General features: G+C 36.7%; 1 protein-coding gene across 2 annotated transcripts in view; it reads left to right on the forward strand.

Annotated features, from left to right (window-relative positions):
* LRP1B (LDL receptor related protein 1B) overlaps positions 1-13,339 on the forward strand; it is a 626,862-nt gene that overhangs the window by 397,615 nt on the left and 215,908 nt on the right. For both annotated transcript variants that reach the window (XM_077784902.1, XM_077784903.1), the window contains exons 9-12: positions 2,540-2,711; positions 5,032-5,175; positions 7,240-7,476; positions 11,859-12,039. In XM_077784902.1, the coding sequence (XP_077641028.1) occupies positions 2,540-2,711; positions 5,032-5,175; positions 7,240-7,476; positions 11,859-12,039 (734 nt within the window). The remainder of the gene's footprint in view (positions 1-2,539; positions 2,712-5,031; positions 5,176-7,239; positions 7,477-11,858; positions 12,040-13,339) is intronic.

Consider the following 13,339-nt stretch of genomic DNA (forward strand, 5'->3'; position numbering starts at 1 on the left):
TAAATCATTAATGACAAGATGTCCTTACCCACTCAGGAAGGAGAGACTAACAGGCACAATAATGTGAAATTGAATAGCAAAAGCTGTTCACCCATTCAGACTAATCTGGACACCCTTAAATCATATTTTTGTTGGTGGCAATGATGGTTTTCACAGCTGATCCCAATGTTCAGAGTCATAAATACAAACTCTGAGTGTGAATTTTAGAGCAGGAACATTTCAGTCCATTAGCCTGGAGAGTGGAAGAGTTGTGAGTTTTATATAAATCCAGGGAAAATCAGCAAAAACCAAACTGTTCTGGTCACTCCCTGAACTGCCAGGTGTGGGCACCAGGTTTGTGTATATTTCTGCCTGAGATTAAACAGGGGATGTAAAAATGTGTAAACAGAATAAACATTTTACCTGTTCTTCTGTCATTTGTTGCTTTCAAGTAATCAGTGTTTAGCAAGATGCAGCTGGTTAGTCTGTTAACTAAAAATAGGCAGAAATGTGACAAAAAGCAGTCTAAGTGGTGGTTTGGCAAAAACCTTCCTATTTTTGCCAATCTATCCCCTGTCTTTAACCAGCTCTGGAACGAGAGGTCTTGAAAACTTTGGGGATTTTTGTTTTTGTTTTTGTTTTTCTAAGTACCATTTTGGAGTAGATATTTAAAAAGCTAAAATAATTTTCAGAAATCATTAACAAATACTTTTAACAGGCTCCTAACTGAGCTGTACCTGTGTCATAGGAGAGATGCTTGTTCTTCCTCTTCTTTCTGAAATGTAGATGAAAAAGAGGATACTTTATCAAGCTCAGAGGGATTCTTCTCCTAACTAGCTAAAAAGTGAGATCTCTGATTTTTGATCTGGGTGAAGGGGATTAAAAAGTTTGATTTCTCACTATTGTCACAAATGGTACTGATTGTCTTTCTACTCAAATGAAGAATTGGTAGTTTCAGTATGTTTTGTGCTGCATATGCCATGACCTAGAATGACTGTTTCTTCAAATTACTCCTCATTAATCCAAGGAAACAGCAGACCACGAAACTGTTCCCAAAAATTATTAGGGACTAAAGTTTATTGTGTAAGTACAAACATGTCAAAGATGTGATTTCCAAACAAAACTGGATTCTGTGATTGACAACCTGGGTGGCTTTAAAAAGAAAAGCCAGTAATGTTTCCACTCATGCACAGGATATTGCTGGAAAGCTTCATGAGATGTAGAAAACCTAAAAAATTAAAAAATAAATACAAATAATTAGATCATAATTAAGTTATAAAAACCATTGCAAAATGAGCCACATACTTTTAATAGTTTTAATAAAGAAAATCCCTCATGGAAGTTACATGATAAAGATTTAAACTGAGTGGAAATGGAAACAGGGAAGAAAGAATTATAATTCAGGGAAGAATTCCACAGTTTGGTACAGATGTGGCTTTATTTTCAAAGCTGTTTTCTTTTTCATCTTACTATAATTGCGTTGAATTTCTATTGGGTCTTAATCAAATGCTTGCAATGATGTCAATTATTATTCTTTTTTCTGGGTGAGGACAGAATACAATGGCAAGACTTGGGCAGCTGTGGTATAATTTCCAGAATGACTGAATTACTTGATGCATAACAAGGTTTTTTTGTTTGGGTTGGTTTTTGGTTAATGTATCTCTGAAATTGGGAGTGAATGAGATAAGTAAATACTTTTTGGTGAGCAATTGAATGATTAAAGTAATAAGATATTCAACCTGTGACTATCTGAATGTCTGCCAAAAAATTTTTCTTTTATTTGTTCAGTTTTCAAAATTGCCAGTGAGATATTTTACATTTTCTAAATCTATAAATCAAGCTCAGCCTCTAAATTATTGACACTGTGTTTGAGCTGTGATTGTCTAACTACCAGCTATTATGTAATTTTTAATCAATGTACACAGACCCATCAAAGATTATCACAATTTTAGAATTCACTTTTTCATAAACAAGCACTAACAAGTGGCCACTACTATATTTGGAGATACAAAGGGAACACAACAGAGCTGAGAGAATTTGTTTATGTCTCATGTACTCAAGAAAATATTCATCAGGTATATCTTGCACCATTTGCCCTGATTTGACCATAAAATAATTGTAAACAGTGGATCAATTCCACCTATGAACTGTGTTTTAAATTTCTGAGTATGCTGTATTTATTAGTTAATAATAGTTAATTTATCTTAGTTACTGTTAGTTAATGATCATTAGTTAATACTAATGTAGCTGTTGCACTTCATGAATGTAGATTTTAATTTAAAAAACAGAGAAACTGGGCAATTTGTAGAGTAAAGGAATTTAGATTGCTAAATAACTTAATTTTCTACCTTTCTTGTAAAAGCTTTTCTAATTATAAATTTCAGACTACAAGAATGTGAACTATACTTTTAGTGTATTTTGTGATTATTATTTACAAGTACTCAGAAGGCCTTTTGTGCAGTTTATCACATACAATCCACAGTAGTGTTTGACATTTACAACCCACAGATATGCCTCAAATATTGAGTTAAAATAATGATACCATTTGTTTCTTTTCCAGATTAGGCATCTTAGTGGTTTGGCAGTGTTTGAAAACTATTTATATACAATTAATTCAGACAACCTCAGCATATTACGAATAGACAGATACAATGGCACTGATGTTCAGGCTCTTGCTAGGCTGGACAATGCTAAAGAGATCCGTGTGTACCAGAAGAGAACTCAAGCAGCAGGTAAGATCAAATTTCCTCTCTCTAGAAAGCACAAAACCAGATAATAAGTGGTTGTGCAGTTCGAAAGGTCCTACCAGAAAATAGTATCTGAAGATGGAATTAAAATTTGTCCTTTTGACGCATCTTTCTGTTCCTTGAGTTTTGTGTGGTTGTTCCACTCTTCCCGTGTCTCTAAGCTCCAACTCAGCCCTTTCCAGACAATTCAGTTTGGAGAACTGCCCGAGAGCCCTGCTCTGCACGTTCTGACCCTCAGCATTCTGAGAGTTTAACACCTTCAGGCTTGTTGGATGTCCAGTGTTGTTCACATGCTCTGGTCTCAGACCTCAGAGATTCCTGATATCTCTGGGAGGGTTTTTCAGACAGAACCCACATCTCAGGTGAGCTCCTGTCTTTGGGGCTGCCAAAAAGGCACAGAGGTGTGGGCAGCTGAGCTGCCAGCACAGCCCTGGTGAGAGGGAAATGCTGGCAGGGTGTCCTTGCTTTGTGTGAATATCAGCTTTGCCATCTGTGAAAGAAATCTTCATTTTCATCTAGAATGAAAGAACTGTTTTTTATCTCGGGATTTTTTGGTAAAACATCAATTTCTGAGGTCTGTAGTCCTGTATGACTGTAATCTGTTCACATCTTTTTTGCATACAGAACATCAGTGGGAGTTCTGGGAACTTAGTGCAAAGATAGCAAGATCCAGAATATTTACCATGATGCTTTATGAGAATGTTTTTGGCATGGCTGATAACAATAAATCATTGCCATGACTGCTTAGACAGAAAAGCCAACACATCAATTCTCAATGTCGATGTTTCTAAACAGAATGGCTGCTTCTGAAGAAGTTTCTGAAGTGGCAACAAACTCTAAATTGATGTAGAGTGGGTGAACTAATTTTCACCCTGGAGCTGAGGACATTGATTTGCAGATGTCAATGTCTGAAGGAGGCTGTAAAGACTCTTTCTTTGCTATTATCATCCCTCTCGTACTCCTGAGGGAGTCAGAGAGGTTGACTAGAGGAGAGACATGAGCACAGTGTAATCTTTTATTACATCCTGTGATTACTCCACTACTCCTTTAGTTTTGAATGGACATGTTTGCTCCTTGTCAAGATTCTCTATAACAGCTGTCTCAGCTTGGTGGAGTTTCTGTATTACCTTTAACCTTATCGACCCTAAACCACTTGATTGCTTTATTTTAAAAGAAACAAACCTGAAAAGCTTGAGGTAAAGTAGGAAGAATGAAACATTTTTTGAACTAGAATACTCTTTTCTTCTGCTTTAAGTCAGCTTAGAAAATGTAAGATAGCCCAGTAGATACTGCCTTAAACAGTAAAAAAAAATAATAACAAAATTAGGCTGCTAATATAGAGCCATGCATTTGGAAATATGCATTCAAGGATAAGGAATTATTTGACTTCAGCTGGATTTATATCCCAGCTGTACAAATCTGCACCCCATCCCAGGAAGTGTTCAAGGCAAGATTGGATGGGGCTTGGAACATCCTGGTTTAGTGGGAGGTGTCCCTGCCAATGGCAGGGGGTTGGAATAAAATGGGCTCTAAGGCCCCTTCCCACCCAAACCATTCTGTGATTCTATAAAATGGAAGAATTCTACAAGGCTTGTTCTATTCCTTAGTTTCAGCACATGTGTCTGCCCAGAAAGGTGCTGTGTTACTTTGATTTTTAAGATTTTTTTAAAGCCTTCTGAATTTATATTCTGTTAGAGAACTTTCTCACACAATTTTCTATAAACAACCTATTGTTTTGCATTCCTTCATAGGGGTGGAGAAACTTGATGTACTAGCAGTTTGTCCAATATCATTGGAGAGGTAGCACCTTCACTCTCCGATCCACTGTCACCTTTGAAAAAGTATAAATAGTAAAGTCAAAAAGTAAATTCTCCCCTTTTCACCTTAGAATAGCAGTGGCTTGTGTCGTGCTTTCACGTATCCTACAGTGACAGTGCTGTGAATGGAGTAGAAGGAATACCAGACTGTGTGGGCAGGGGATGCACTCTGTCCTCAGAAAACCCCAACCACCCACATGAACCCGAGCACCAAATGGAAAAGGGAAGTGCCAGCTCCCCCAGGGAAGCACTGCCCAGCAAATGCCGTGCAGGAGCTCATTCACAGTGGGCTGATTGCACACAGCCACGGGCACGGGGCATTATTAGCCTGGCTTGGAGATCATCTTTAAAAAAACACCTTTTCAGCGGTAATATTCTGGAGAAAGATTTCTCGTGACACAAATCCCCTTCCTTTGTATTTTCCCTCTGTCTGACCTCTGTCCATGCTGATGTAATTCAGTGACCTGAGCTTTTTTCCTTGGCTGCAGTCAGGAGCCACGCGTGTGAGCCGGACCCGTCTGGGACGCCGGGGGGATGCTCCCACATCTGCCTGCTCAGCAGCAGCCACAAAGCAAGGACCTGTCGCTGCAGGACCGGCTTCATCCTGGCCGCTGACGGCAGGTCGTGCAAAAGTACGTGACAGCACCACGCTCTGCCAGCCAGGAATCACCCAGGGGTGCTGCTGGGTGTCCCCTAATCATACGGGCTGCTCTGGGGCGAAGTTTGTTTAAAGTTAAATTTGTGTGAGGCAGTATTGTTTGTTTGAATTCAAATGTTTATTGAATATTATCTATATTATCGTCTCGCAAACTGTGATTTTTAGAATGCTCTAACAAACTAAAAATAGAGCTTTATTTTTAATAAAATTTTTAAAAGACAAACTAAGTAAAAAATAACACATTTTTTTTACTTTTAACCTAATAAATAGTTACTTATATAACGATATAATATTATATATCTATATATAATATATAGATATATTATATATGTCTATTATAGCTATATTATTATATATATTATATCTATATATAGATATATATTCTATCTATATATTATATATATAGATATATATTCTATCTATATATTATATCTATAGATATATATTCTATCTATATATAATATCTATATATCTATATCTCCATACATCTATATATATATATTATATATTATATAACTATAATAGAGACCTTTTATTTAATTTCAATTATTATTTGTAATTTTTATTATAATTTAATTATAATTTTTTAATTACAATGCTACTTAAACTCATTTTAAAAAAAGGGAAAAAACCCTAACTTCTTTCCTAAAACTTCTATTTTACTATCTTACTATCTACTATATCTTACTATCTATTACTATATTCTAAAAGCTTAAACTCTAAGTTTTCCACTATATAACATTACACACTTTTTACATGTACCTGATGCCTTGTTCACATACTCGTTTCATTCCCTTAAAGTTATTTGATTTGGCTTAGTTCACAGGAGTGACAGGTTAAAGCTGGGATGCTCAAAGAATACTAAAATTATCACAAGTTTTACACTAATCAGCCTCACTCTTTATTTATATGCCATGGATTTCCACAGCACACAGGTACTGGTACAATTTCCACCCATACAATCAACTTGGAGCACAAAAGCAGAACATTCATGTGAACAAGGCAAGGTTTTTCTCAAATATTTGTGAAAACAAATCTGATTTGTGCACTGTGGTTATACCTAACGTTACATGTGCACAATCTGCTGGTCACCTACAGCCAGCAGGACTTTTGGGGAATGCCTGGTTTTTACCTGGCTTTTCAGTCAGTGTTGATTTAGTTCAGATATAAAAGACATGCAGTTAGATACTCTGATGGATGCTGGGGGATGAATTCATTTGACCTCAGTCAAACCTGATACAGTTTTCACTAACAATTCCATCAAAAAACCCTGAGAGCCAGCAGGAAAAAACATATAGAGAATTTCAAGAGGTATATTGGTAGCAATAAGGCTCTAAGGATAAGTACCTTTAAGGGAAGAAAATAACTTTGCTAAGCTTCAGTTGTTTGTGATCACCTTAATTATTTAAATTGTAAAAATTTTAGAAATATGAACTTTTGTTATCTGTATTTTCTACCTCAGCTGGAAATAACAAAGTACGTTGATCTGTTTTATTCCTTTCAATCTTAAAAAAATTTAATCTTTTTTCTTGTTTGATTCTGAGAAACTTTAGGTGGAAAAAAAGCATTTTGTATATGCTGGCGTTCCTAGTGTTGTTAGATTTTGAGACTACTTCAGTTGTGGTGTATCTACCTTGATAGATCCTAATGAATTGTAAAATTAAATGTCTACAGAGCTATGTATGTCCACTTCACAGCAGATGAAAAGTTATTCTGTAATTGACAACTGCTTTTTCAGGGTGAACTTTTACACAAAAAAATAATTAGATGTAAGCAGCTCTTACATTTAATTATGTAAGAAGTAACTTGTGTTTTGAATCAGATAATGTGATTAGCTATTTTTCTTGGGTTTTTTGTTTGTTTGTTTGTTTGTTTGTTTAATCTAGATACCTTCAGAATATATGGAAGTTTAATTTTTGGTGTCAAGTAAGGCTCCTGCTCCCCACTAATTATGCCAGTTAATTAAACAGGGACATTATGCACTGTGAAGAAGATTAAGCAGCATCAATTGTTTATGTTGGTAATCTTTCTTTTGCAGGACCAAAGAATGAATTGTTTCTCTTTTATGGGAAGGGACGGCCGGGAATAATCCGGGGAATGGACCTGAATACCAAAATGTCTGATGAGTACATGATCCCCATAGAGAACCTGGTCAACCCTCGTGCTCTGGACTTCCACGCTGAAAACAATTACATTTACTTTGCTGACACCACCAGTTTCCTGATTGGACGGCAGAAAATTGATGGCACAGAGAGAGAAACAATCCTCAAAGACGGTGGGTGATGCTCAGAGTGGTGGTGACGTTCAGAGATGCTCACTACCGAGAAGCTGAACTGACATTTGCAGATAATTTAAAGGTTTTTTGGATCTCCCATAGAAAACGGACACAAATTTGACCTTGAACAGGATTGGAGATGGTTTTTTACAGCTTCCTGTTTTTTGTTTGTTTTTGGTTTTTTTTTTCCTGAAGGCAGAAATGTAAATTTTGGTTAAGTCACTCTCTTGTGAATTCTTACTTTGTCCATTTAAGCTCACCACTGGTGAATAATTCCTATTTCACCACTTTTTCCTTCCTGTAGCTGGATATTTGTTGAGCCATCCCAAATCCTTGCAGACTTTATAGGACTCCTGTGCTCCAGCCTGCATCACACTGTGGATTTTGGAGCTTATTCAACTTGTTTGGCAGAATGAGACTGTCTGTAGTGCTTGAAAACTCATTAGGAAAAAAGCATTGTCTTTCCTGATGCATTTTCTATTGTGAATGTGGAAGCAACAGTTAGACCTAAACATTTATTAGAACCTTAATTAAGATGCTTGTAACATTTATTATAGCAATAAGAGAAAATGCCAGCAAGTCTTTCGTTTTCACATCTCCCACTACACTGAATCTCCCTGGTCTAGAATCATATCTCATCACACCAAATGTTGTTGTGGTGAAAAAAAACCTTCCAGTTTGTCAATCACTATTTTGTTTTCCTTTATGGATCCTTCTCTGAAATACTGCTTCAGCAGGAGGTAGGAACTGCCTCAGCTGAAATTCATTCTACAGTAATTATTTTCTGGTCCTCAATCCAAGAAGAATAAATATTCATCTTAGTCTTCAGAGAGTTTAATATCTTTACTTGTGAATGGGAGCTCAGGACAGTGAAAGTCTCTAAAATACCATTGTTTCAGCAGAGGGATGTTCACTCCCTGTCATTCATAAGGCATGTTTTAATCCACACTTCTGAGCAGCCATCTCCTCTGTGCAGTGATATGATGCTCTTTTAGTGTAAGGTCTCTCCTCAGAGTCTGCACAAAGATGTCTTCAGTTGCAAGGAATAGTGACAGGCTTTTTACCCTGCTCTGGTGAATGGTTAATAAAGGGCATTTGTCTCAGAAAATAACAAATACTCAGCTGTCAGTCTGGTAATTCTTCATTTCATTGCCAGCACGGGAATGGATAGTGTACATCTCACGTCTTCCATTGCTGACTTTCCTTTCCTAACTGTGCATTTCATTTGAAAATTTAGTAGTTCAAATGTGCAGTAGAGGAAGGAGCAGGAAATATGTAAATTAAAGCATTATAAAGGAGCAGCAGGAAGCATCCTGGCTGAAAGGTGGCAGACAGTTTGGGGTCAGACAGGCTGGGGTCACACAGGTTGGGATTGATCTACCCAAACATGAATAAACTTTGTATAACAAACAGAAAATTGGTGATATTCCTATAAATAATGTTTAGGTGCAGTGTCTATTCTTTATAAGTACAACATAGCAAAAATATTAATCCAATACTGAAAGAGCTGTGGATTATCTGATGATTTATTATTGGTTATTCTATTATTTGCAAAGACAAAAACATGTCACTGTCATTGTCCCCTCCCTTCTTCCCCAGGAGCTTACATTATTAGTTCTAACTTAGTGTAGTTTCATAACTTTAAAAGTATGTTCAAAGAACATTTGTTAATGTATTTTTCATGATTTAAAAAATTAATATGGCCCCCAGCCATAACACCTCAGCTCTTATTCTTGTTAACTCTCACAAACTCAGCAGGGACAGATTAAATCATTCCTTGGTGGAAGGCTACTACAGAAAATCAGGTGTGTCAGGAGGTGGTTTAATATTTGCTCTGAGCAGCATGCTGCTAAGGGCTTCTAGCTGTGGTAGGTGCCACTTCTCAGATTAGAAGTTGCCTTTTTTTGGTAACTATCAGGTTTTTTTGAGAATGTATGCACTTGTTCAGACAGCATTGCAGCTCAGATAATTACAGTTTGTCTACACGAGAGCCTGATCCTCCAGCTGTTGACTGGGAACTGAGATCACTGAGCACCTCACACTGCTGGAGCTTGATTTCCCATATAGTTTCAGCTGTGATTTCTGTTTCTTCACTTTAGGAAGCAAACTGCTGGGTAGTGTTGATAACAATTTGACAGCCCCCCAGCACAGCCTGGCTTAGAGCTGGTGGCACAGCTGCAGCAGTACTGTACTTCCACCAGCAACAAGAATTATAATTAACCTTTCAAACTTGCATTTAAAATCAGTCTTTTACTTTAAAAATTGGGAAAAAAATACAGACAATTTTAATGTCTGTGTTTTTAAAAACCACAGATATTTTTAAATGGAGCTAAACACTGCTCAGTGAACTTAATATGAATACAAGCTCAGGGTTTTTTGCTTGTCTTTGTGCCCCTAATGGTTTTTTTTGGGAGGTGTTGCTGTGACCTTAAAATTCTTATAACATTTACTTGTAAATATTATTAAAGATGGTCAACCTGTTGCTTAAACAAGGCCACAGTAATCTGTAAAGCTCTTTGGAAGCTGTTCAGATGGCTGGTATATGGAAGAATTATTTTCCCACCAGGTTTTATGTTCATCTAGCATTTGAGCCACTATTTATTACACATGACATTGGTGAACTTGGCCATTCTGTACCAAATTACATGTTGTGCCTGTTCTCTGTTTCATTCTGAAAAGCAGTGTGGAAAACTGCTGCTTTTAGAACTGTTTTTGAAAACCTCCCATTACATTCAATGTGTTTGGAGCTCTCATATTAGTGTTGGTAGTAAAATTCTAGTAGAAATTATAGAATTATAAATGTTAACTTTTCAATTAGAAAGTGGAGAATGATCACAAGGGTATTTTATTGCCTCATCCCTTTTATGCTGAAAGGGCTTTACTGCAGAAAGACTGAATTCCTGTAGTTAAATCAAGACAAGAAAGGCAGAATGATTATTGTTTTCTTCCTGTTTACTATTTGATGTGAGGAGTAATTAATGTATTTAAATATTTTAGTGAAATAAAATACACAAAACTGATTAAAGTCATCTCTATAGGATCGTGCTGTAGAAATCTCCTTAAAAAAACAACCCCAATTTTCTGATGTATTTAGTATCTAGTTACCGTGAGGGTTTTTTTAGACTTAGATTGTATTTAGTTTAGAATCACATTTGCCCCAAAATTCCTGCAGAAGGCAAGGTAGCTCAGGGACAGTATTATATGAAGCTGAATAGATGTGGAGCAAAAGTCTTGTAAATTTTAGGAGGTGTCCAACATTCTAATCTAACAGTTTTGCTGTTGATACAAGTACAGCCCATATTTGGACTGTTTTGACTCCCAAAGAAGCAAAAAAAATAAAATAATCAAAATAGTTTTCTTTAAGAGATTATTTAATATAAAAATCTGAGATTATAGTATAAAAACTGTGTTTAGCTCAAATTTGCCTATGTCAGACAGGATAAAAATAGAATGGGTTTTGAACAAATCAGTCCTTGTTCTCAAACTTGATTTTACCCATGCCAGTGGCTTCTTGACAAGTAAAATCTGCTGAGTCCCCTCAGAGATCTATAGGACGTTTCTTGCCCAGCTCAAGTATCTCTGTGTTGCTTGTTCTGTTCAGCAATTTTGTGTTTTTTTATTTTCCCTGGGCCTTGGGCTCCAGGTCCTTGGTTAAATCCTCTCTTCTTTTCTCTTCCATTCTTAGCACTTTTCTCAACCTCCTTGACCACTCCAAGACCAAAGGCCACTCTCCTCTTTCAGGAACTTTCAGCTGCCTCTGACATTGTGTTTTCAAAAGAATGTAGAAAGGCACTGAGAAATGAAAAATAAAACTGGCAGTGTCCATCAGCCTGGGGAACGTGGCTGAGCTGCTCTCAGACACTGCCTGAGTTCTTCTGTGCTTTGGGTGATTCTTGTCAGACCAGGTGGTTGCTGGGTTAGAAATGTCATCATTCTGTTGTTTCATGTCCCAGAGAGCTCCTTCTGACACCTTTGCTTCCCTCTAGCTTCTTAAACCACAAGGAAAAATAGGTTCCCAAAAGTGCAGTGGTGTTCAGGTGTATCAGAAATACAGATAAAAATGTTAAAACACATCTTGCAAGACTCCTTAGCTCATGCCACTTTTTTTTTTTTTTTTTTTTTTTAATCACTTTCTCATATATTTGTCTCACAGGATGTATTGTCACCTCTACACCTGTGACTGGTTTAAAAAATTTAACAAGGTTTAGTTGGTACTTCTGTTGGTACCAAATATCTGTAATTTGCTTTGGACCATCAGTAGATAAGGGAAAAAAGCAATTTTAAAAATATGACATGAGTATCACAAAATAAATAGTGAACATAAATATATATAGAACATAAATAGTATTAATCGCTAATTTCTGTTCTCTTTCTCTCAACAGACCTTGATAATGTGGAAGGCATAGCAGTGGACTGGATTGGAAATAATCTCTATTGGACCAATGATGGCCACAGGAAAACCATTGCTGTTGCCAGGCTGGAAAAAGCTGCTCAGAGTAGGAAAACGTTGTTGGAGGGAGACATGTCCCACCCCAGGGGAATTGTTGTCGATCCTGTCAACGGGTAGGAAGCAAACTGATTTTTCTGCAATGGTTGTCTTTGTGGCATGAATACAGGATTCAGTTTGCTCAGGGTGAGGTTTGTGGAGTGGTGTAGTGAGCTGTAATCCTTCAGGAGTCTGTAACATCTCTAATTCCTGCCCAGCATGCCTGCCCTGAAGCCTTCAGAAAATTTGTATGCCTGTCACTGTTGCCTGTCTGTCCTGTTAATCTGAATGTGACTCACCTTTTTCTCAAACAAATTGAAGGTGTAAGTCATGTATGAATTTTTAATATCAAGTGAATTTTAAGATACTCTCCTGTGTTTCTCTCTCTGTAATCTCAATTTCTGGAGCCAATTATGACCATATCCTTTTGCACATTGGTTTACAAAACTGAGACAGGTACTTATTCATTACTTATTAGCTTAAATTAATTTTAGTAGGCTGCATAATAAAGAAAACAACATTATATTACTGTGGTAAAATGGTCATTTACTTAAAAAATCACTGCAGAATGATGTAGGTAGGTACATCATTCAATGTGGCTGGATTGCTATGTTCCTATTATACAAAATATTTACACTTTTAGGTTTTCCCTTTTGATTCTGTCCTTTGAGGGGTGGAAGTGGCTGTGGAAAGGCTACAATTATTAAGGTCAGATAGTGAGGGCATAAAATGAGACCATGGGCCATAACCACACCTGCAATTACTTTGTTAAATTTTCCAGCTCAGTAAATGCGTGGCACAGGAAGCAGTGTATGAAGATGTATTGCCTGGAAAAAGCCATTATATAAAACACTTCTCTAATAAAATAGCATGTCCTTCATGATTATACTTCTCGTGGAAGCTCTTCCTGAGGGATAGCATTTATTATGGCTTTTTAATTGTGTTTCCAAAATTTTAGTCTTGATTTAAGCGGTGTTGGAGCATTAACTGCATTTTGAGATACAATTAAAGCACACTGACATAAATGCCTGTCACTGCGAGCAAGTTTTAGCTCGTGACAGGATAAATGGAATAAGGACAGACAAAAAGTTAATGGGGAAAAGCTCAGTAATTGCTGTTGAGAAGTCATGTAAATATTTGTAAAACATATTTTACAATAAAATAAGTGCTATATTGACCTGAGCCTCAGGGCAAGTGAAGGGTTTATTATTCTGTGATTAAACCCAGTGCTGTTAGAGTCAAACATGCAATGGAGTTTGTAAGGCTTGTGGATCAAAAATACACTGATGTCCTTTGCACATGTTTACAAAAACATTAAAAGAACCCAAAACAACCTTCTATTAGGTGATTCAAGAGAAATGAAAAATAAACTAAAAA

This window comes from Lonchura striata, chromosome 8, assembly GCF_046129695.1.
Source record: "Lonchura striata isolate bLonStr1 chromosome 8, bLonStr1.mat, whole genome shotgun sequence".
NCBI classification, from domain to species: Eukaryota; Metazoa; Chordata; class Aves; order Passeriformes; family Estrildidae; genus Lonchura; species Lonchura striata.